The 25,024-nt window shown below is 36.9% G+C and overlaps 4 protein-coding genes across 9 annotated transcripts in view; 1 reads left to right on the forward strand and 3 right to left on the reverse strand.

Moving 5' to 3' along the window:
- LOC122071851 (putative disease resistance protein RGA3) overlaps nucleotides 1–16,733 on the reverse strand; it is a 34,341-nt gene extending 17,608 nt beyond the window's left edge. The window contains exons 1-5 of one of the 6 annotated variants that reach the window (XM_042636700.1): nucleotides 13,905–16,733; nucleotides 13,667–13,787; nucleotides 13,467–13,567; nucleotides 13,209–13,387; nucleotides 12,873–13,031 (exon numbers count right to left, since the gene is read on the reverse strand). In XM_042636700.1, the coding sequence (XP_042492634.1) occupies nucleotides 13,784–13,787; nucleotides 13,905–16,717 (2,817 nt within the window). In that variant the 5' untranslated portion in view covers nucleotides 16,718–16,733 and the 3' untranslated portion in view covers nucleotides 12,873–13,031; nucleotides 13,209–13,387; nucleotides 13,467–13,567; nucleotides 13,667–13,783. Of the gene's footprint in view, nucleotides 1–11,832; nucleotides 12,369–12,872; nucleotides 13,388–13,466; nucleotides 13,568–13,666; nucleotides 13,788–13,904 lie in introns of those variants that run through there. The other 5 variants (XM_042636406.1, XM_042636630.1, XM_042636553.1 and 2 more) reach the window with 5 other exon arrangements.
- The window catches only part of LOC122069706 (disease resistance protein RPM1-like), a 34,913-nt gene that overhangs the window by 5,871 nt on the left and 4,018 nt on the right, over nucleotides 1–25,024 (reverse strand). The window lies entirely within an intron of this gene.
- On the forward strand, nucleotides 148–2,268 carry LOC122057485. The gene has a single exon (XM_042619636.1). The coding sequence runs from the start codon at nucleotides 148–150 to the stop codon at nucleotides 2,266–2,268; it is 2,121 nt and encodes a 706-aa protein (XP_042475570.1).
- Nucleotides 23,769–25,015, reverse strand: LOC122072198. Its single transcript, XM_042636799.1, has 3 exons — nucleotides 24,739–25,015; nucleotides 24,586–24,638; nucleotides 23,769–24,026 (listed from the first exon to the last, which is right to left on the reverse strand). Exons 1-3 carry the CDS (start codon nucleotides 24,939–24,941, stop codon nucleotides 23,929–23,931), a joined length of 354 nt encoding a protein of 117 aa, XP_042492733.1. The 5' UTR covers nucleotides 24,942–25,015; the 3' UTR covers nucleotides 23,769–23,928.

Genomic DNA, 25,024 nt, shown 5'->3' on the forward strand with positions numbered 1-25,024 from the left:
GGCAAAGGACATTGATAAAGAAAAAAAGAAACCAGTAGGTCCACTTCTTGAGTGTGACACAGTTTAAGTATGTCCCTTGCAAATAAACTATAGGAATGCATGAGTAAAAGAGCAGAGTCCTGAATCAGATAACAATTAGCGGCATTCATGGCATTGAATCAACGTACATTGAAGAAATTCTGGGAACAGTGGGAACTCGAAATCTCAATTTTGTCAAGCTTGCTCCTACAGATCATCCTAATTCTCTTTGCAAACCTTAGAAAAAGAAGGTCCTCCAAATGGGTCGCTTTTGTTCTTTGGATGGCTTATCTAGCTGCAGATTGGGTGGCCACATTCTCTCTAGGCGTCATCTCAAGCACCCTCAATGATCCAGATCCCCACTATAACCGGGACATCCTTGCTTTCTGGACACCTTTCCTTCTTCTTCACTTAGGTGGCCCTGAAACCATCACAGCTTTCTCTTTGCAAGACAGCCAGCTTTGGTTGCGCCATCTTCTTTCCCTGATTTTTCAAGTTATAGCTGCAGCCTACATCTTTATGAGGTCACTGAATACGCACAGCAAGCTCTTTCGCCCAACTATGTTTGTGCTTGCTGCGGGTGTTCTCAAGTATGGGGAAAGGACTTGGTCACTCAAGCAGTCTAGCACCGATGATCTCAGAATCTCGTTGATCAAGAAACGTGACCCGGGGCCTGACTACGCTGCGGTCATGGAGGATTTCTCATCTGATCTCAGGACAGGAAACCCAGGGATGTTAACTGTCCGAAGGGAGAACCAGAGCCAACCTGAGTATTACATAGTAATGAAGGGGTTAGTGAATAATAATTCCAACGCCGACCCAATAGAACAAATCCCAGAAGAACTACTACTGTATGGAGTTTATCACTTCTTTGAAACCTTCAAACGCCTCTTTGTTGATCTGATACTCACCTTTCAAGATCGCAACTACAGCAGATCCATCTTCTGTAAGTGCCAGTCAACTCTAGCTTACAAAATGATTGAGACTGAATTGAGTTACGCTTACGACATGCTCTACACAAAAGCACTAGTAGCTCATACTAAACTAGGCCGCATCTTCCGTGTGTTCAGTTCTTGTTCAACTCTAATTGGTTTCTGTTTCTTCTTCTCTACTGTTAAGCAAAATGATTACAAGGATAAAGACATTGTGGTATCCTACGTGTTACTCATTGGGGCTTTATCGATTGAGTTTGTCACAATTGGAATGCTAATTTTCTCAGATTGGACTGTTGTTATGTTACGAAAGTCCAATTCAAAATGGCTTGAGAAGCAAGTATTCCATGTCCTTTCCACATTCCGTCGGCTCTTCAGTGAGGAACACCACCGCTGGTCTAATCAAATGGGTCAGTACAGTTTGCTGAGCTATACCGTGGATCAAAAGCCCAAGCACAAGCACTTAGAAAATTTTCTAGATGCCTTGGGGCTAAAGGAAATGTGGGTTGAGTGCAAGTACATCAAATACAGAAAGGTAAGTGAAGAACTGAAGGATCTAATCTTCAAAAATCTTAAGGATAAATCGGAAGACCCAAAAATGAAGGAAGGAGACGAGCGTCTCAAGACTCTCAACACCCGCCAAGGTCAGTGGGCAATGAAGCTTCCGGAGGACTGTTCATTGCTACAATGGAGCATCGATGCCGAATTTGATGAGAGCCTTCTTATGTGGCATCTAGCCACAGATATATGCTATGAGCTACAGAAAATTATGAATTCGTCAAAAAAAGAAGAAGATTCAGATCAGGAAAGCCAAAAAAGAATGTCTAGTAGATACATATCACGTTATTTGCTATATCTCCTGCTTTCAAGGCCGTCTACAATGTCTTCCATAGCAGGGTTAGCTATTATTAGACATGGAGATACATGCGAAGAGGTTAAAAGGTTCTTTAAGGAAGAAAGAGTAGTGGCCGGGGATATGTCTGATTCTATTGAATCGCTAATGGCAGTTCATATGTATGTTCGACCGGAGGAAGTGAAGGGAGACAAAAGCAAGTCCATATTGTGGGATGCAGTTAAACTAGCCGGAGAATTGCAAGAGTTGCCGGAAGATAAAAGGTGGGAGATTGCAAGCAACGTGTGGATTGAGATGCTGTCTTACGCTGCACGTCACTGCACAGGTAACTACCATGCTCAGACGTTATCTGCTGGAGGGGAACTTCTCACTTTTGTGTGGCTTCTTGAGGCACATCTTGGCATGGGAGGACACTACCAAATAAAATCTGGTGAGTTCACAACTAGCTATACTGCAGAAAGGTAAGGTAGCCCCACTCCTTTCCAAGATCGTCCTATGTCAAACAAATCATTAAACCTATATATGATATATGAGCAATTATTTTTCATTTTTTTTTTTCTTGGTAAAGCTAAAAAAGTGTTTCATGGTAATGAGCATAACCCACCTGCCAACTCAAGCAATGATGGGTTGAGGGCATTTTCACTATTAGGCTATCAACTCGTTGCTACTATGTGAACAAAACAGAAATACTCTTTTCAAATTCTTTATGGAATAAATAATAAACAAAGGGAATTAGTTAAGTTAATCAATAAGTGCTCGATTAGTACATTAGCAGTTGGGTTTTTCTAAATGATCGGATTTTACCCATATCCAACCCAAACGTATGTGAATATATATGGCAACAAAACTCTGCCGGTCTAACTTGCAAAATGCTAGATCAGCAAGCCAATGGGATGACGCATGAGAGAATAATCAATGTATAGAGATGGGCATTTTAGTCTTTCTGTGCCCTCATCAGTTTGGACATATCCTATACAAGTTCTTTTTCCTTATATATATATATATATATATATGGGAAATTATCTTGAACCACACCTAAAATTGAAAATAACTTGGAGTATCCCCCAAAAATTATTTGTTTATTTTTAAATTTCTCTTTTCATTTATTCATGCAACATCATTACCATGAGAAAGCTTAATCGATTATTTGTTTAGTATTCACAGTTGGGATGTCAAATGATTTGATTTTGTCCATATCCAACTCGAAACATATGTGATTATAGGTGATGTGGTAGGCTTTTATGATCTGAATGCATCAAGTTCTTCTATGCAAAAAAATAAAAAATACATCAAGCTCCATTCTAACAAAGAGTGGTCCAAAATGGCCAACGGATGTGTTGCATATATATATATATATATATATAGGTCGTTGTTTAACCCTATAAGTGGGATTTCCACTAAGCATTTCAATTCTATAGATGTATTTAGAACTTCACACCTCATTTTAATTATTATGAAGCAACATTTAATGCCCTTTTATATAAAGGGTAATTTACAGTGCAACCCCTTATAGAATACCACAATTACAAGAACACCCTTTTTGTTTCACTAAATTAGACTCAGACCCCTTACCATTAGTCACTGTTAAAGAATATACCTTATTATGTTGATGTCACAACTATATTTATTTTAAATACCAAAATGCCCTTGTTAAATATAATACCTAAGATACCCTTCGTTATTTTTTTCACCCAAATCTATCATCATTCCAAGACCTAATTTATCTTACCAAGCAACAGCAGCAGCATCTCTCTCTCTCTCCTCCTCCTCCTCCTCCTCTCGTGTTTGTTTTGTTGTATGCTTGTGAAACCAGCAACTATGGGGGCAAGAAACCCAAAATTGTGATCATAAGAATGGCGGGGGGGTAACAGCTGCTCGTAAGCTTTATAGTACCACCAACCGCTGCAACAGAACTATTCGAGCTCTACGTTGTGGAAGGAGGAGACAAAATCCGACCGACGCAACAGAGCTATTCGAGCTCTGCGTTGTGGAAGGAGGAGACAAAATTGGCGGAAGAGTTCTGGATTTTGGTGGTGACCAAATTGAGATGGGCGCCACCTGGATCCATTCACAAAATTTCCCAAGAAATCCATGTGCTGGAGTCGGACCCGCCATGGAAGCGCATGGACGGGTTCTCCAAAGACAGTATTCGTAGCTGTAGTTGGGTTTCAGCTCCATTCCTCCGACGGGCCACGAGAACACGGAGAGGACTTATACTTCAGTAGCGGACCTCTCAACCCTGGATTTTAATGCCGAGACGAGTATCGTGAGTTCCCAGGTGAACAGATCGCCATTGCCAAGGGATGCTTAAGCATTGTGGCGTGGCTAGCATCTGCACTTCCCACGGGCTTGATCCAACTGGGTAGGAAAGTCAAGAGGATCGAATGGGAGCGAGAAGGTGTTGTGAGGTCGTTGGGGAAAAAAATCGTCTACAATTCTGATCTCATACAATTCCGTGCAATACCACCTTCAGGGGGTGACACGTGTATTGATTCCAATGCAATGGTCCAGATCTGATTTAAATGCCTCTTCATTGATTTAATGTTTTATTAGTTGTAGCAGATCTGGACCATTGTATTGGTATCAATACACGTGTCACCGTCTAAAGGTGGTATTGTACGGAATTGTACGAGATCGGAATTGCAGACGATTTCAACCTAGGTCGTTAGGGGTTGAAATCGTCTGCAATTCCAATCTCGTACAATTCTGTGAAATACCACCTTCAGGGGGTGACACGTGTATTGATACCAATACAATGGTCCAGATCTGGTACAACTAATAAAACCTTAAATCAGTGAAGAGGCATTTAAATCATATCTGGACCATTGCATTGATATCAATACACGTGTCATCCCCTGAAGGTGGTATTTCACGGAATTGTACGAGATCGGAATTGCAGACGATTTTTTTCCGATCATTGGAGATGCAGAGTAATGGGGTTGTAGCAGTGACAAGCCTGTGAAATTCCTTATCCGTCCAATACCGTGCAATACCCCCTTCAGATGGTGACACGTGGAGAAAGTGGTTTGAACGGCTTAGATTAATCCTACATTGATCGAACTCTAAACCATTGAGTTGAAGTTGAATCAATGTAGGATTAATCTGAGCCGTTCAAACCACTTTCTCCACGTGTCACCATCTGAAGGGGGTATTGCATGGTATTGCACGGATAAGGAATTGCAGAGGATTTTTATCCGTGAGATTTTGTTTCGAAGATGGTTCAAAAATGGTGGCCAATCATGTCATAGTGACAGTGTTCTTGGGGGTTCTCAAAGTTGGGTTGGGTCTTATCATCAAGAAGTAAGATAGCAGAGCCGCCTTCCACATCTCTCTTTCCTTCTTTATCGCAGTTGCTCTTCATAGTCGGGAGACGAAGACAGCAGAGGGTATCAGACAAGTACCATGTATTTTAGTCAAAAGGGTAAAATCATCATTCTAAATCTTCACTTAACAATAACTGACGATAAGGGGTCTGAGTCTAATTTAGTGAAATAGATGCGTGTTCTTACAATTGTGGCATTCTCCAAGGGGTGACATTGTAAATTATCCTTATGTAGAAAGATAATATTTATCCTCACAAGGAAAAAAAAAAGTGTGTTACATTAAATGGGTAAAAAAATAAAAATAAAAATTAATTAACAACTTAGGGGTAGTCAATAAGAAAAACCCTTTTTCATTTTTTTATTTTTGCAAGCCCTAAATTTTTTTCTTGTTTTACACGTTTTTCTAATTTCAAGTGATTGTTTTATGGTTTTAATAGTCAATTATTGAGTTATCTGTGAACATTTATTCTTCTCTTGTCCACACATGAGAACTTTAGGCACTTGTTATTTATCATATTCATATCTTTAAATAATTGTTCTTATCCTTTTGCCGCTATTAAATTTTGAATTTAATAGATGTGGACCTAATAGAGTATTACCTCTATTTGTTTGTAAGGACCCTATCAAAATCATAGATGGAAATCAGGTTTTTTGACTCATGAGTTCTCCCTTTTTCAACACTTGGTGACTCAGGCGAGCAAACCTAGTTAGGGGCGCGATTCTTTTTTTTATAATATTTTCCTTCTTCTCCTTCTCCAAGTGCAGAGGGCTGAGGCTATGGTTACTTCACATGTGTGAAGAAAAAATGGGTGCTACCAAAACAAAATTGAAGAAAAGGGGGTTAATATTGGAGACAACAACAAAAATTTATAATCTATGAATAGTATATGGTCTAGTAAAAAAATCAAAACCAGACTCGGTGAATTTTACACGACTAGGAAAAAACACCGAGTCAATAAAAAGGACCGACTCAGACTTGGTCTGATTATTTCTTAAACTTGGGCGAGTATTCATGAATCTTGACTTGCTTACTTTTTCTCCCTTTTTTTTTTTTTTTCTTTTTTTGACTCAACTTGGGTGACTTGCTCGAGTCAAAACCTAGTTTTCCAATTATATATTATCAAAATTTGTCTGACCTGGGGGTGAGCTTCCTAGGAACCTCAATTGTGTGAGCTAAATGACATGCCGATCAAATGACAAATTTTCTATATCCATTTTCATATTAAATGGTATTTTTATTTATTTTGGTAAAAATATTATATTTTCTCCTACATCCACCGAACTGATTGGAATGATAAAATCCATAAATGAGATTGAGACCTTCCTTCAACAAGTTGTTGGGTTGTGGGCTTAACTTATACATACGGGTCTATTGGGCCTAGGGTTAATTTAGCCCACTCCAGGTGGGATATTCCTTGTAACACCCTGAAAATTTCAAGGACGAAATTTGTTGTACGGAGTGGAGATTGTAATACCCTGGAAAATTTCCTCTCTGTAAAGTCCTGAAACCTGGCCTAGGGTGTTTCGACATTAACGATCCACATGATCTATAAGTTCTTGACGATAATGAACCAGAGTAGCATCCACACAAACATAAGTACAAACAGAAGTCAACTAAACTAATACCAGAGTGCTAGAGAGGATCCTAATCCATCATATCCGGATCAACTACATATGCTATTTAGATGATAGATGTCCAACTTAAGATGAAAATGAGTGAAAGTATTATGTACTTTTTAAAGTTATTTATTATTTTTTTTATTTGAGTAATTTACATCCCCTCCCCTATACTTTTGCTCTTATTACAAATCCTCTACTGTTTTCAAAAATTACATCCTCCTCCCCTGTAGGTTGACGCTATACGACCGTAGTGTGGTGTTAATTTTGATCTGTAAAAGACAATTTTAACCTTATGAAATATTCCATTAATTTAATTACTTATTTTACCTTTATTGGTTTTAAAACCTTTTCCCCAATTGAAATAAGAAGAGTGCAGGAGATAGACCAAGACCTAACCCTATCTCCAGCGAAGGTGAGAGAGGCAATGATTATCTTCGGGACTGCGAAGGCGACAGTGAAGGCCAAAGAATCAATGATTGTAGCACTTTCTCGTCAATTTTACTTCTGCCAAAATGGATTGCAAAGCCTTTTCGTCCTCAATCATAGTATTAATCATGAATCTGATTGCGTGCGGTGAAAGAAAAAAAAAAAGGAGAAAATTTGAGAATATGTAATGTAATGAATCATTACCATGAATTGGAATCTCACCTCAAAAACCCAATTTATTCTCTGTAATATTCATTATAATTATACCCAGAACAGAAGAAAAACTGAACAAAGATACTGAAGGTCTTATTTCATAAATCATGGAAGGTCAGCCCTTTTCCTTTGCAATCTGTATTCTTTTTGGACTTGTTATTAAAGTCATGCAATTTCTTTAATTGTTGAATCCTGAATCTTCTCAATTCAATATAAGACTGAATCGTTGCACTTGAGGGGTTAAAAGCACCCCAATGTGATGATGGGATGCTATTAACCATTGAAATGGTGCAAATATTCTCCTGCAAATTACAGGTAATGTATAGTTATGAAATTGATTCCAATCTTGAGCCAGCCCCTTTTCCCATTTTCTCCTTTTCCCCTTTCTTTTCCTTCGCAACAAAGGAATGAATTCTTTTGGTAGCACTTGCTTAAGGAATTATGTACTGGATCCTTTGCTTCATACTCTAAAGAATAGCTAAGTGATGATTCTTTATGCATCAGACTTCCATTAAAGGCAACAAAAAAAAAAAAAAAAAACAGATGAATGCACTTGAGAGATACAAGTTAACATCTTGGGTTGACCTGAAAAAATTTCCATGGCCAAGTCTAAAATATTCTTCATCTCTAGCCACTATTAACATCTGTAGCCTTAGTTCTGCACTTTGTTCATTGTTCATCTTTGTTGGAAGAATATCTTTAGGCTGTGTTTGGTAGCCAAGAGAAGAAAAGAAAAGAAAAGAAAAGAAAGGAAAAATGAATCTAGAAAAGAAAAGAAAAGAGAAAAGAAGAAAATAAATGAAATGGTGAAAAAATAAAAAGATTATGTATGTTTGGTAACTAAGAGAAGAAAAGAAAAAAATTCGAAAAATTTTGAATTTTAGGAGAGAGATAGACACAAAGGAAATCATTGTGTAATCATTATTTTTTGTCTTATTATCTTTTCATATTTTCTTGTGTTTTTTGTAAGAAAATTTTTGGGGGAACAAAAGAAAATTTCACAATTCCTAAGAGAAATTTTGAATTTGAAAAGGGGAATCTTCTCTTGGGTGAAAACATACCAAGTGCAAAGAAAAATTCTTAACCCCAGGAAAAAAGTACAAAAAGTGCACTCTTTTCTTTTCTTTTCTTCTTTTGGCTACCAAAAATAGCCTCAAGCGAAGAAAAGAAAAGAAAAAAGAACCTAGAAAAGAAAAGAGAAGAAAAGAGAAGAAATGGTAAGAAAATAAAAATAGTATGTACATTTGGTTACCAAGAATAGAAAAGAAAAAAATTCAAAAAATTTTGAATTTTAAGAGAGAGACGCATAGGAAATCATTGTGTAATCATTCATTTTTGTCTTATTATATTTTCATATTTTCTCATGTTTTCTTATGTTTTTGGCAAGAAAATTTATGGGGGAGCAAAAAAAAATTTCATAATTTCCAAGAGAAATTTTGAATTTGAAAATGGGAATCTTCTTTTGGGTGAAGACATACCAAGTGAAAAGAAAAATTCTTAACCCAAGAAAAAAAAAAACAAAAAGTGTACTTTTTTCTTTTCTTTTCTTAGCTACCAAACACAGCCTTAGGGTTTTGTTTTGAAAGGGTGAAAGAGTCAAAATACAATATTGAAGGGTAAATTAGGTATTATCCCTTATCAAAATATTAAACAAACTTTTTTTTTGGTAGAAAATATTAAACAAACTTAACAGTATAAAAAACTTAACAGAGTCAGTTTATTAGTAAAATCTAACTTACTTACATGGGAAGGGGATGTAATTTTTGAAAACACGAGAGTGATTTTTGAGAAGAGCAAAGTACAAGGCAGGTGATATAAATTACTTTTATTATTTTTAGGAAACGTGTGAGCACACAACTTTCTGCTACACTTCTCCCTCATTCTCTCTCTTCACTTTTCTTCTCCCCCTATCTCCTTATTTCTTTCAGGTTACGAAAAAAAAAAAAAAAAAATACTCCTTATTTCTTTGGATTCTTGCAAATCAAACTAGCAACCATATCGAACTCCTCTCTCTCTCCATCAACCTCTCCTGTCCTCTCACTACTCGTTGTCATTAGATACATAAATAAAAAAAAAAAATTCAGAAATTTTCCTTTCTTAAATTGATTCCTAAAACTATGATATGGGGATTCGGCTCGTCTCCAACGATACTCCAAATTGTTGGACGCTCAACATGTGGATTCCGACGAATCCAATGACTGAAAGACTTCAACCCGTCTCTCCTCTCGCTGAACGACTTAAGAGGGCGATGAAACACTGAAACCCGATCCATTGCTTTCTCTTGGGCTTTCTCCCTCCATCTCCCTCTTTCCTATTTTCCTTCTTTCCCTCTTATGAGCTTGAAAATCTTGAGCGACAATGACAGTGATGATGGCGATGATGATGTGGTAGAGAAGGAGAGATATGTGGTGGCATTTGGAAACTTTCTTTTGTTCTTCTAATGGGTCGATCGTCTTGCTTCGGCTTCCCCACTACCACCACTCACTCTTGTTAGATAATCTTTCAAATATTCCGAGAGATCATCAAAGCGAAATCGAACCTTGATTTTCTTAAGCAACTCGTATCCGATCGTTCTAGGCATACAATAATCTGTTCCATCATATTGACTTTCAAACCCTTGACACAAAGCCACCAAAAATGTAAGAAACCTATATATCAATTATAGAGGGGGATCTAAGGAAAAGAGAGGAGATTGAAAACCGAAGATAGGTGGGGAGAGAGAGATCTCTCCTTCTCCTCTCATCGTCATCGCCATCTTCACCGTCGTCGTCACCATTGAGGAATCAAAGTCAGGTTTGGGTTTCGTCTAGCTTTGGATCGGGATGTCGCTCTATGGGAGATTGTTGGATGCTCATTGCGTATTGGGTTTCACAAGTTGAATAGGGCTAACAGATTCGTCCTAACCATCAGGACAACCTGGATGGGTACACCCACACACATACAATGCGTATGACAGGGTTCGATCCCATGACCTCCTCCCCTGGGCGCCAACTCTTTAAGCCGGAGCTGCCACCACTAGGCTATCCTAGTGTTTGTAATTTTCATGTTTTGATTATGGTCTTAAAACTTGGGAATCGATCATAATCTATACGATTTTCATATCATATAGGTCTCAGTTGGGATCGGATTAGACAGAAAGATTTACCCTTTCTTTAAGAAAGTGGTATTTTGATCCATTCTACCCTTACCTTACCAGTGGATTGGATTGGAGATCCGAATTTTAAAACTGTAGTTTTGACACAATAAATTGAAGTTTTTCATTTCTGGTTTGGAATGAAATCATTCTCAAAACCTACCAATCCAACCAAGTCCAATTTCACTCAATGGATTTTATTGGAATTCTTGAAATGGATCAACAATTTGTGCACTGTGGTAAATTCTGATCTAAACAAACTTCCCCATGTTATCTATAAAGGGAACAAAAAAATCCTCAACCATCTCCACATTCTTTTCTAGAAGTGGGGTTTTTGGGGTCCATAAACGATAATCCTTTTTTTTTTTTTTTTTTTCCCTTCCTACTTTTAAAGGTTTTTTGTCTAAAGCTATTGTCGAGTGTTATCGGCCTTTTCTTTTTCCTCATAATCATATGTTCATTGATTATTGAATAAATAACATAATGAAGTCTCTCTTTGTTTGATTTCTATTTGTATTTATTTGACTTATTTTTATTTTTACAAGTGTTCGGTATAATTTATAGCATTTATTTTTATTTATAATAAATTAGAGTAAACTACAAATCACAAATAGCTTGAGAAAAATTATTCTCAAGCTATTTGTGATTTGTGGCAACAAATCATTTATGTTGATTTTTGCTACCTTAAATGAGCACGTGTGCTAAACTACTCATAATCAATGGTAAATAGATAAATTCAGTATCTTTTATACTTTTCCAAAAAAAATAACCCCAAATCTATCATCTCTCTTGCTCGAAGGTCAAAGCTCAAAGCTGAAGGTGTAAACTAAAACATATTTTTTCATTATATAATCGATTTTATAAATAATAACCAAACGAATACTATTTGTGGTCCATAATTTATCGTCACAAATAATTTCTAAAAAATAGTTAATAAATACAAATAGAAATCATATCAAAGAGAGCCGAAGCACACTAATATGGTTTATATGTACTACAGTGCTCCAAAATGATTCAGATTTGTTTTAGATGGAAATTAATCGGGACCAATGCGGATTCTGATTCTGGGTTTTCTATACTTTGTTTTCACATTCTCACATCCCTCATATCAAATCCAAGTCCCCCCACCCCAAGCAAAGCAAGTTCTCATTTGACTGTTGACATCATTGTAATGATGAATGAGTTCACAATGTAGACGAAAAATTGGAAATACATGTATACAAACATGGGGATTAAACAAAGACGAGGTGTGTTAGAACAAACACTAAAGAAAACAAAGAAAACAAACAGATTCACATAAGATAACGCAGAGACTTAACGAGTTTCATACACCAATGTGATGTGCTACGTCCTCGGGTAAAGAAGAAAATGATTCGTTAAGTTGGAAGAAAAATTACAATGGAGATCTCTCAAGAACATTCAAACTCGCGGTAAGAACACTCGCCTAGAAACCCTAACACGAAAAGCTCCAAATCTCACTTACACAACAAAACATTATAACATATCAATACTCCTCTAAGTCGGGTTGCCACCAAATTTTGTCCGGGCGAGTCAATCTTCAAAATAGTTCAAGAATTCGAGAGACACATAACAAGGTGAGGAATAAAAAATCCCAACACCATATTCATAAAGGCTGAGAAGATCCATGGTTGAAGATGATGAAGGTCGGGAGGATGATGTAACCATGACTGGACCTCCTCGGCCTCTAGCAACATCTGAGTTCTGCTGTGGATGAGAATAGGAAGGTGCGGAATGGATGATTGGGCTTCCACGGCTGCTTGCTCGATGATTTCAGAAGAAACCAAATCCTAACCGAGAAAACTGCACCGGGTTAAAGAAGTCTTTAAAATCTGTATAACAGCGGATGAAGTGTATAAAATATAACTAGCCACCCAACCTGGATGAATATAAATGAAGTGAATTCCTGATAAATTCAATATTTAAGCACCTAAAATTCACTATCCAATCTATGAATTATGAACTTTACAAGTGGTTTCCCAGCACAGAAATTGAACATGCCCACATGGTAGAATGAAAAACAACACAAAAACTTAACCTTTTTCCAGAATTATTTATGAAGGTTTATCAGACTTGAGAATTGTCAAGTACCAGCTTGATGATTTTCAATTCATATTTCATAGGTTCTAGCAATCTCACCTTCATGACCGAAGTTGGTTTAAGATATAAAACTAAAGGGCCTTGAGCTTTGAGGAATCCAGAAAAGGTTCAGTAACAAAGGTTCTTCAACAAAATGGTACAAATCAACGACACCCAGAAACCAGATTGTGCAAATCTTAACATTTAGAAAGATAATAGAATGCAAAAAAAGAGTTAATTAATCCACAGTATCTCACATTGATCTGGGGTTGCTGTAAATTAGGGGAGCTTCTTGCAAGACACAGCCACCGAGATTCACTGAGATATGAAAAGTCTGTAAATAAATCTCAGTTTCAGGATCTCCAGATCGTTCAATGTAGTAAGAAGTCTCGCTGGCAGCTGGCTGGTTGCCAAAACTGGAAGGACAACAAATGGATTACTTGTAGACAAGGTTCTAAAATGAACAGATACAGCAAATAAGTAGCAAGAAGATTGATCGATTTGTTTTACCCTTATAAAACAAACCTCTAACTTCTAGCTTCTCAATAACACAGAGCCAGCCATGAACACAGATCATTGGATTGCATGCTTACTTCCATGCCTGTGGCATTCACCATGATGGCACATGAGATTTTGGTAGTGGGCAAAAGGGATTGTTCACAATTGAATTTCGAAATTCTTAGGCATTTGAGATTTGATGTGCAGAAGAGTAAAAGCATCGATCATATAGATCCTTAGAATCAAAACCTTGACAAGCAGAGTAAGCTCTGATCTGATTTATCAATAAAACAAGAAAGAATCAGAAATTAAAAAAAAAAAAATGGAAATTTCCATTAGACATGTGCCTTGACCTTAGTGATGATGATGGAGGCTACGTTTGTTTTCATCCAACATCAGCTCAAGCATTAGGTATTGAGCATTCGATTTCTCTGATACCTTGAACCTCAAATCCCTAATTAACCAAAACCAATAGATTAGAAAATAATTCCATAACAAATCAATAAATAAACGAAGAAATAAAGAAAGAACCAAAATCAAGTAAGCAATGGACCTGAGAAGAGATGACAGAATTGTACTATTTCTCTCTCCCTCTGATCATCAAATGGTAGACAGTGGATTCTATGTTGAGAATTCCAACGGAGGAGTTGAAGAGGCCGGGTACTCTCGATTATCTGAAAAGGGTGAAAAGAAGAAGAAGAAGAAGTGAATTTGAATATAGAATAGAATGAGATAGAAGCATGAACTCCGCTACATCAGAATTACTAAAAGAATTAAGTTACTGTTCTTACCTTTCATCAAGTATATGATCTATTGTGTCTTGTCCACTTCTTTTTCCTCCATCTCTTGTTAGTCTGGAAGTTACCACTTGTTCGATCTTCTCCCCATCAATAAAGATTTTTGGGATGTGGGATATCTTGCTCCAATTCTCACATATCTCCTTTAGGAAGCATAGTTTCAAGTTACGACATCTCATGATCTTCAACTCTTGGAGTGCAGTGAGATGCTGCAACTCCCTCTCAGGAATTGACTTGATCTTAGAACAGGTTCGAATATCCAGAATCTGAAGTGATGTGAGTTGCCCTAAGCCTTCAGGTAACGATGAGTAAGGTGATTTTCTCACACACAGTAACTTGAGCTTTGGAAGAAACATGTGGTTGTTTGATACAAATGTTTTTGAAAATGAACCTGCATTCTCTTTTAAAACCAACTCTTCAACGTCCAGAGAAGGAAGATGAGAGGATGGAGATGGCATCCAAGTCAACTTTGGACACTCCCATATGAACAACTTCCTCAGGGATGTAGCTTGGGTAAGGTGCGGTGGAAAGGACTTTAACTTGGGCAATTCAATAAGTAGAAGATACTGGAGACACGGCATAAAGATAAACTTTTTCCCATATTGAACTCCCATATCCCACTCTTTCAAATTCCACATCGCATCCAACTGAAATACTTTCAACTTTGGGAATATAATGTCAACCTTATTGTCACTTCCTATAGCACTGTCTTTTTTTGGTAGACTTTCTGTAGCATTGTCAATGGCAAAAAACTCAACTCCTATGGATTTCACTTTACCCATTTTAGCAAGTACAAGGGTTTCAAGGAATGGTAGTTTCTTTAGAATTGGAGGCAATTGCTTACAGTTACTACACCTAGAAAGTTCCAAGAAAATAAGATTGGAAAAGAACATGACGTCTGCATTACTACCCATCCAATTGGGGTACTCGGCCCCAGGGTAGTCCCTAATTTTTAGTTTCTCAAGGTTTGGGTGCGGTTGGAGACTTTCTAGCACATCCTTCATCCTCCTCGATAACATATCTCCTCCAAAAATTTCTTCTTCTCCTTCTTCTTCTTTTGTTTTACCTTTCCCATCAACTTCTTCTTCATCTTCATCTTCATCTACATCAATGATATCCTCATTAACTCGTGAAAGACTAGTAGATTGGCTAAAATAGAAATGCACCGCACGAAGGTGATGCTTATTCACCAAGCATGCCATCTTAGCCTCATTTTCATCTTCCACTCTCCCCAAACCTTTTATACGTAGAGAACCTTTTAAGAAGTTAAGATCTTTTAATTCTCCAATCTTACATCCTCCTCCTTTTACCCCACCAACAATGAAGTCTGACAAACCACATAGCCTACTTAATCTCCCAAATCCTTCTGGTAAGTAGCTCAGTCTAAGAGTTTCTGTCAAATCAAGATTTAACAAATTGACCATTCGCCCAATCCCTTCAGGTAGTTTGAAAAGATTCTTGCATGCGGACAGTTCCAGTACTTGCAAATTGTACATACTAGTCAGTGTTTCAGGTAGTTCTCTAACCCTTGCCCCGGCCAAGTTGAGGTATTTTAGATGTACCAATTTCTCTATCTCATTTGGAAGCTCTTCAAGGTAAGTACCCCCCAAATCTAGTGTCCTCAAACATGTTAAGTGACAAAATAGCTCAGAAGAAACTAAAGGAATCTGTCCATTGATTTTAAGGGTGCGCAACTTCGTTGCCTTGTGAATGAAAGAAGGAATCATATTTGTCTTTTCTATTAATAGAAATAAATGGCGGACTTCAGTAAAGCTCAACTCCTGAGCATTAGTATCTTTAATCTTCAAAACGAAGCATTCCTTCTCTACAAGGGATTTTGCAAAATCATAGACAAGATCATTCATTTGGTAATATTCAAATTTACCTTTCGAATATCTAACGTCTTTTTGAAAAAATGAGCACATGACCAAATCATTGAAATAATCATCACCTACTTCATCCAAATCTCCACCGCTCGCTTCTGACTTGTCACTAAGAAATCCTTGTGCGATCCATTCTCTGATTGTGGGTAATTTGCCAAATAAGTAACCTTTTGGGATGAGAGAACAATACACAAAGCACTGTTTCAAATGAGAGGGCAAATCACCATAATAGCTTTGTAACCTAGCCGACAAGAATGTTTTATCAAAACGGGATAACCTCCATGCATCATTTTCCAACACATATTGCCAATCATTTTTCAACTTTTTGGAATATAAAAGACTTCCTAATGTCTTTGCAAAAAGAGGAAATCCATTACACTTCTTTACGAGTTTCATGCCAATTTCTTCCAATTTCTTGCACTCATCTTTTTTCCCTCCACCAAAGGCATGATACCTCAACAATGACCAACAACTTTCATCAGACAATGTTCCTAACCTATGGACATTTGTTCTATCCATCATGTCTGCAACCCTCTGATTGCATGTTGTAACAATAATTCTACTTTTTGGAGAAACAAATCTAAGAAAATGCTTGAATGGATTCCACTCCATGGCATTCACATCCCACACATCGTCTAGCACAAGTAGAAAAGGCTCACGGGATATAGAGGTAAACAATTGATGACACACAACTTCCCATGAAATATTTCCGCCATAGGGGATATGTATATCATTGTTCCCACCAACTTCTTTAAGAATTTCTATGCCTACCTTCACTTTATCAAAAGATTTAGACACATATATCCACCTTCTCTTATTAAAATGAGTTTTCACATTATGATCATTGAAGGCAAGTTGGGCAAGTGTTGTTTTACCCATACCACCAATGCCTACAATGGTAATAATTGGGACTCTAGAAACCATATGTTGACTGCCGTCGTTTAGCAACAACTTTTTTATTATAGTTTCTCTATCCTCGTCACGACCAAAGACCTCGGTGACATCAACTAAGGAGCTAGTTTCTAATCTCCTCCTTGACTCATCTGTAATTTCATTTCCAGTGATTTCAACAAAACAAAATTTGTCTTTCTCACTTGAAACATCTTCTAGTCATCGTTTATCTTACGACTAATATCACGGTGCAAACTGATTCTCTTGAAAGAAAAGCGAGGAGAAAACAAGTTGCTGGGACATACCTTCTTATTATTCGGGCTCATGCGAACATCTTCAACTCCCACTATTTGTGATTTGAGAATTTCAGTCTTCCACTCATCCAACACATCATCAATGTCACAGGCTACATCTTTCAGATAATGTAACCAAAATCGCACTGAATTTTCTGTGAACTGCCTCTCTTCAGCATCCTTGAGCACACCCTGGATTTCTGTCAAAATACGAGAGAGCCTGTCGACGTCCTTTTTCATACCCACAACCAGTCGTACCTCTTGTTTGATATCCTTTTTAATGATCATTGTGGCCAATTGTTGGATGACATTGGAAACAAGAGCTTCAACCATTGTTGGTATAATAATCCAAGTAGGAAAGAGATGAATGTTCAATGGAAGACAAAGAGGGATCAATCGATTTGGGTTAGAATAAGGTTGAGGACTTGAGTGATCCTTTCGGCTCCCCCATCCATGTTAAAAATAGAGAAGATTAATGATCTCTTGCTTGATCGATGGAGATCGAAACCAGAATCTTTCTTGGAGTGTAACTTCTTCTCTTCCTCAATTCTTTCATTAGAATGTCGTTGCCAAGTGAGAATTAAAGCATGACGTGCTGTACCATGAAGGTATTGGTACCTTGCTTCTTTTTTTGGGTAAATTACCTTGCTTCCATTCATGTTAAAATAAGCAAGAGGAGGAAGAGAGGTGTTGGTGAGTTAATCAATAGGTCTTGAGTGATCCTTACAAATCCCCCATTCATGTTAAATAGAGAGCATTGATCTCTTGTTTCAAGAAGAAACTAGAATCATTCTTGGAGTCTACTTTTTCTCCTATATTGATACCTTGCTCCTCATTCGTGTTAAAAAAAATATTATTATTATTATTATCGTCTTTCAAGAGATTTAAAACCTTGCTCCTCATTTGTTTTAAAATGAGTATAGGCAAGGGAACATTGCCCAGCGGCTCACCAGCGTGCACCCAATGGGAGGCCCATACATGAGCTTCTTCAACACTGGCAGCATAGTCTTTCTGCCCTCTTATGTCTAGTTGTGTACCTGCGTTAGTGGACAGAATTCTTTTATCCAATGAGTATATATTCCACTATCCTAATCTTGCTTCCTTTGATTGCTTCCTTTGATTTGATTTCTTTAGGGAAGGGATTCATCCTCTTTTACTTTTGTTGTGAGGAAGATATGATAGAGACATGGACCTCATAAGATCATAGGGAAAATATTGAGATTTCAAAGATGGACAACGGATTTCAATGTCAACAAACGAAAGGACTCGCATAAACTGATTCGGATCCGTATTCCAAACCTTCCTCAGCAAGAATGGGAAGATTCAACATTCCTCTCTCTCGCTAAGGTGGTTGGGACCCCAATCTAAACTGATCATTAAACCAAGGTTTCGGTGTATAGCCAATATGCCAAGACTTGTGTGGATTATGATATATCCAAACACTGTAGGAAATGTACACTTACGGACATGGTGAGAAAATCATCATTACCTGTTTTCTATTGGGAGATGCGTTTGAGGACAACAGTTTACATTTTGAATAAGGTGCCGAGTAAGTCAAATCCTAAGACCCCACATGAATTATGAAATAGTAGAAAACCTAACATTTTGTTTTATTTTATTATAATTATTTCTTGGCTTAAACATCATTTGAATGAAAAAAAAAAATTAAAGAATAATACAAGGAAAAATGGCCCCATAACCCAAAAAACGCCTACAAAATAGGCGGTTTCCCCCTCCTATGATGAAGCCATTTGCGGGGCAAAATCACCTAACATAAAATAAAGCCAATCCCAAGAGATAGTAAATCCAAGGATAAAAAACATTTATATTCCATTAGAGGATTCAACCAATCACTTTTGCACGAGGCGATACAGTTATTCTTTTGACTACCTTCTCCGAATTAACCTTTCACTTTCCCATTCTTTGTTTAACTTTCTCGTAGTCATTGAGCTCTTCCCATAGCCTAGTTGACTCATCGACATTAGTAATTTTAGACTCCACTAAGCAAATCATGGCTACATGTTTGGGTTATGTGCAATGGAAATGGGACCTTATAACCCAAGATGTGAAAGCTTGATACTAGAACCATCAGTGGAAACTTTAGTAGTTATTCTGAAATGTCGACAGGCTATAGATTCTATTGTCCATCTTACTCTACCAAAGTTGTTGAATGTGAGTGAGTAGTTTTCTTTGATGATGACTTGGGTGTTCATGTCACTCAAATATGGAGTTTTCACTTTTGAGAAGGAGCGTGTTACTGTGCTTGTATCCCAATTGCCACTCTCCACCGTTGTTTGTCCAGTGGTTGAGCAAGTAGTGGTTTGTATTAACAAGGTTCAAGGTATCGGGTTTCAACCTCTGGGGAGACCGAAATTTCAGTAAAATCTTAGAAAATTTCGAGGATACCGGGGAATTTTTCCCGGTATGGTGAAAACTTAGGTTTCGACTCCCAAAATATATATATTTTTTTTGTCTGATTTTTTGTATACAACCTATTTTAAACATTTCTAACACATTCACATCATTAGTTTCATATAAAAAAAAAAGTATAAAGTCTTATTTGTGTGGTGAACCAAAGGTTCGATAATCATTATGCTGACTTGTTAGCTTAAATTCTGAAACTTTACTACATAATGACTATATATAGTCTACAATCTATATCAAAACATAAGACATAATCCAAATGATCTAAAATAGATAAAAATATTGCATCATTGACAGTTATCTATTGACACTGAACAGTAGTGACTCAATTACTCAACACTCCCAAGTAGTGACTAAATTCTAAGTAGAGTGTCTAGGCGGTTCCATCCAAGTAGTGACTCACTACCCTCAAGGCAAGAATGTTATCTTTTCTAACATTATTTAGTAAGCTATATATATACATTATATCATAAAAAATCAATATTAAGTCACATTAAGTTATAAAGAATCAACATTTAGAGAAATGCTCTTGTTCTATAATAATTTTGACTGGTCAAATGATTTTTATTTTTACATGAGACTTTTTGTATTAGGTATAACATAAAATCAGATTTCTAACAAGTCTAAGATTACTTAAATCTGAGTTGTAATGACATAGTTATGTTCCAGTCAAACTTAATTTAAAGTGCGCGAATGCTGTTAAAATCGCCTGAATGAAAATAATTTTTGGGATATCAAAACAAAATATTATTTTATCTGACTTTTGGTTTTTAGCAATTGAAAAAACCCCAACATTTAAAAGTTGAAAATCGCCCCTATAACCAAAATCCAATTTTTGTTCTTGGACTCGGGGGTTGATTTTTTATCCCTTAAGAATTTGATTTTTAAATTATTTTTATTTGATTCAAATAGGGGGTATTTCCTTATTTATGAATAATATCTTATGTAAATGAAATGAAATAACAAATATAAAAAAACATTTACTTAAATGATATTTGGCATAATAAGTGCCAAAAAATGAAAATCTCCACTGTTTCCTCAAGTTTCCCACACTTGGGAAACAAAATGCACAAGAGAAGGTCGAAGTTGCCCATGTTTTGCTCGACTAGGTCGATACCAGGTCGAAACATGTCGAAACCAGGTTAAAACAGGTGTTTTTTTAAAATCCCCTAAGGTTTTGTTTCGGCCTAGGTCGATACCTGCGAAACATACGAAATTTCACATGTTTCGCTCGAGTTCTTGAATCATACATATTAAGGAACCTGTGGAGTCTGCAGCGATAGAGCCTATGACTCTGGTTGTTGATCAGACTTCTGTAGAGCCAGTTGTTTTAGAGGTTCCCTTGAGGGGGTCAAATAGGAATCACAAGTCTGCTATTTCCAATGATTACATTGTTTATTTTGTAGGAGCATGAGTTTGACATCTGTGTTGAGTTTGATTTGGTTGCATTTGAGCAGGCATTGAAAGTTCTTACTCTTCCTAGCGGATGGATCCTATGTAATCACTGGATGACTTGATTAATACTATCATGTGTCTATTTCGGATTAGATGTGGAAGATAGTACTCACCATAATGAACAAGAGGATGAGTTATAAAACTATTAATCAGTCATTTTTTTTTTTGGCAATAAATTTCCCTAATGTTGCGTAAGCCACTTGCCTATCATGTACAGTTATGTTTTTTATATTTTGTATGGTCGTGTTTGAGGGCATAGAAAGATCCTTCGACAACGATCTCCCTCAGCATTAGAGGTAAAAATTCAAATTACAATTACATACCCTTGTTGTCATACACTACAAACTTTTTTTCTAAGGGTATTACACATCTTGTTACATGTATATGGTCACTAACCATTATGACATTGAACATTTTTCCAATTAGATTTTGATTTACAATAAAAGATCGAGTTTTCCTAAGGCCACATTCTCATTCACTATGACCCATCGTGACCCAGACAATAGGGGGAGAGAGGTGAAGAGAGATGAGGTTCCATCTAGATCATCCCATCATTCAGCCACCAGTGAAGCAAAACTTTGTCCCAAGTATATACTTTGTGGGGCAAAGTATATCATGATAAGCCAAAAATATACCTCGTGATTTTTATGGACAAGGGTCCCTTGCCAAATTTTCAGCGAAACAATATTTTCAAGTGACAAAATAGAACTTTAAAATTCAAGACTGGAGAATGCACATAATTGAGTAGTGTTGACAAAAGCTGTCTTTGATATGCATATACATGGGTGAGTATATAATTGAATAAGTCTGGAATTTGGCAAGTAGCTCTTTAGTTAGCCCTGTCTAATGATTAGAATTACCATTTTTAACTCGTTGTAAAATTTTGTGAATAGTCAAGGGGAAGCTTACATTGGACGGACTATCAAATGATATTTTCTCCTAAATTATATAAATATTAATGGGAAAAAGAAGCCTAAAAGGCAATGTGTCCATGCAAATAGATGCATAATGGAAGGCGAAAATTCCACCATGTTGATGCTTCTAGTAGTGCTCTCATTGGCCCTATCTTTGTGCAGGGATCACACTGCCTTTTAGGAAACCCTCTCCCATAATTTATCTAATGGAAAAAGATTTCTACATTGCCTTTGTACATATTCTTTTATACCCTTCTTACATAATAAATAGTAGGACCCACACTAACATTCTCTCTCATAATCAAATCATGTGGACCATTTGGATGATACCATTTTTAACCCCTCACTAGTGTTGTGTAAAGATTCATTCTTACACTACCCTTTTAGGAACCCTTCTTCTTTATTTAATTATAGGGCAAGAGATCATTGCTTGGTCGTGTGGCTCCAGTCCAAAGAAGGCACACATGCATAGGGACATTGACATGAGCATGGTTTTTTATTTCACAGGGGTTGGGGCGGTCTTTTGTTTTGGCATGGCTTTCCCTTAATAATATGAAGGGAACATGCCAATTACACTGACGGTGTACAATAAACTAGCACCCAATGTGTCCATCTCTCTCTCTTCCCCTTTGAAATGGCTCCCTCCTTTCTTGTATGATACCCCACACCACACTCCCATCGGTGTCACCCGCTAACTTAACACCTATCCCTCTCTCATACAAAAATAAGGGGAAAAGAAGCCTAAAAGTTAACGTGGCCCCTGGCCCTTGCACCCAAACAAAGAGGGCAGCAAAATGACCAACCCAACCCTCATGGTGAAATTCGAAAATCTCACCCCTTCTGATGTTTTTGCAAGTGTTTCCATTAGCACCCATGCTGGTGTAGGGGCCAAACTGCCCCCTCTCCCTATAGAAAAAAAAAAAAAAAGCATCCGTTTTTATCTAAAGAGATGATGAAGGAAAATTGCATTCCCATAGTTGGAAGTGGATGGATTCTTACGGAGCTATTGGCAACAAATACACCGTAAAATAGTGAGATGTGCGGGCATGCCTGAGTCATTCAGACTCGAGAGAACAATCATGGAATATAATTGATTTCTAAACACGGAGAAAGTGAGGTTTTCCATACCTCGATTGCTCCAAGGACTAAAAATTAAAAAGCAAACTCATAGAAATAGATAGAAAATTCCATCCATTAAAATTGATCCAGGAAGAACACAATCCATTATATCAATCATGGCAAAACAAATGAGTGCTAAGAATATAAACTGAGGAAAACATTTGTCTCTGTTGATGTTCAACATACCAGAAACACGATCTGTTGTCTATATTGATGTTCAACATACCAGAAACATGATCCATTGTCTCTGTTGATGTTAAACATACCAGAGATGTAATCATTATACTATGCAATAAAGTATAGAACTTGAAAGAAGTACATTACTTCAAAAGAAAATACTAATCTAAAAGAAGAAGAAAAAAATGAAAAACGAAATGAAAGATAGACTTGATGTCTGAATTTGTTTTGATATGTTGTTGATGTTATTTTCTTCCATTATAGTCTCTTTTATAATTTTATTCGAAAGATCCTGCTCTTTTGGCAATTTCGTAACTGCAGGAACCCATGTGCCATGTCCTTAATGGGATCGTTATTGGAATTACACTACATTAACTGGTTGCAATTGCCTTAACCACTTAAGCCATGTGTTTATAACTTCCCGGGAACTAAACCACGTTTGTACAAATTATATTGATTGACAATCGGTCAAACTGACCGAAAAGTCAGAATCAATTAGCTGATAGTAAAAAAATCGCAATCAGTCAGCTAACAATACTTAGAAACGGTCAATTCATAATAAAAGCTTCTCATTATCAGTCCGAAATTTTACTTGGAACCAACTCATGTTGGCATGAATTCTATCTCCAGGACCCATTTCATACAACGATAAGTCCTTTAATATAGGTTCCTTATCATCTGATTGGTTAATTGCCTTGTGCATTGACTGTGAATCATTCAATTCATAGAATTTTCAAATTATGGTACCAACAAGAGCTATAAATATCAACACGGAAAAGTTTGGCAAAAGCAAAGAGGAATTGGAATAAAACAGAAACAGGATTGGCGTAAGCAGCAGGAATTGCAAGCCAATTTGTTTTCTTCACGAAGCCGATGCTGTTGGCAAACTCTCCTCATTTGACTTACTATTAGAAGAGTCATGTATCTCCAAGTAAGACGTCGGCAAGGACCCTCTAGAGCCTGTATGGCAACAAAAGTGTCAGATTCTATAATATAACCCTCAAATTTTTTTTCTCAACTTGGTAAAATCCAAATTGGTCTGAACTTTGATATGTGAACATGGATTTGGGTGTCGGGTTTTATGTCTTGTATTATATAATATGGTCTACATAATTATTATCGGAGTCGTATATTTTTGGATTAGGCTTTAGATTTATTATATGTACAAGGGTAAAATTAAAACTGTGTAGGGATTATGGTTTCTTATATATTGTCTCTGTTGGAAACTTTAGATACAAATAAGAGAGATCATTTTGTGAGATAGAAAATGATGTTGAGAGTTTTCCGACATAGTGAAAATTTTCTGATTCTCTTGAGTGTATGTGGGCATTCATGCCAAACCATGTTAAATTCTGTTAATAATCGTGCATTTGATTCCAGCACTTGAGATCCAACATGTCCGCAAAATTTCAGCCCATCTGAGCTGCCATTAGACAAAATTCCGCAAAGTTTCTGTCTCTTTTGAAACCCTGCTTGCAACAAATTGTAGAAAATTCAAAATTGATTAACCAAAACTCACCAGCATCCTCTGAAACTTCTTCATTCTTTGTCCCGGGCTCTTGCTCGGTGGCTCTATGGAAGCAAAGAAAATTTTTGTTAAATTAAGAATTAAGAAAAGAACCTGATACAACATTGTATCCTATGATTGAATCCTAAAGGTTAGAAAACTCACCCGAAATCATGCTTGAATAATGGAATGTGACGGACCTTGAAACGATGTTTTAAATCATTGCCAATCCTCTCCATCTTCTCGTTAAAATCCTCATCCATTCCTGCAACCATCACAAGTTGGAGACTAGGGAGGTTTCCAAGGCCTTGAGGCGGCATTTTCAAATCTGGACAATGCCCAAAGGAAAGAAACTCAAGCTTTTGCATTCCTCCATTTATTTGCCAATGCTTTAGATTTCTCAGCTGGAAGATGGAGAGTCTCTTTAGCCCAGGAAAACCAGTATCACAGT

Source organism: Macadamia integrifolia, chromosome 1, assembly GCF_013358625.1.
Source record: "Macadamia integrifolia cultivar HAES 741 chromosome 1, SCU_Mint_v3, whole genome shotgun sequence".
NCBI lineage: Eukaryota > Viridiplantae > Streptophyta > Magnoliopsida > Proteales > Proteaceae > Macadamia > Macadamia integrifolia.

Bases quoted from the DNA above. Each gene is read 5' to 3' on its own strand.
- LOC122057485 (XM_042619636.1), top strand. From the start codon at position 148: ATGGCATTGAATCAACGTACATTGAAGAAATTCTGGGAACAGTGGGAA.
- LOC122072198 (XM_042636799.1), bottom strand. From the start codon at position 24,941: ATGCAAAAGCTTGAGTTTCTTTCCTTTGGGCATTGTCCAGATTTGAAA. The intron at 24,639-24,738 runs GTGAGTTTTCTA...TTGCTTCCATAG, and splicing joins TTATTCAAGCATGATTTCGG to AGCCACCGAGCAAGAGCCCG. The intron at 24,027-24,585 runs GTGAGTTTTGGT...GTTGCCATACAG, and splicing joins AGAAGTTTCAGAGGATGCTG to GCTCTAGAGGGTCCTTGCCG.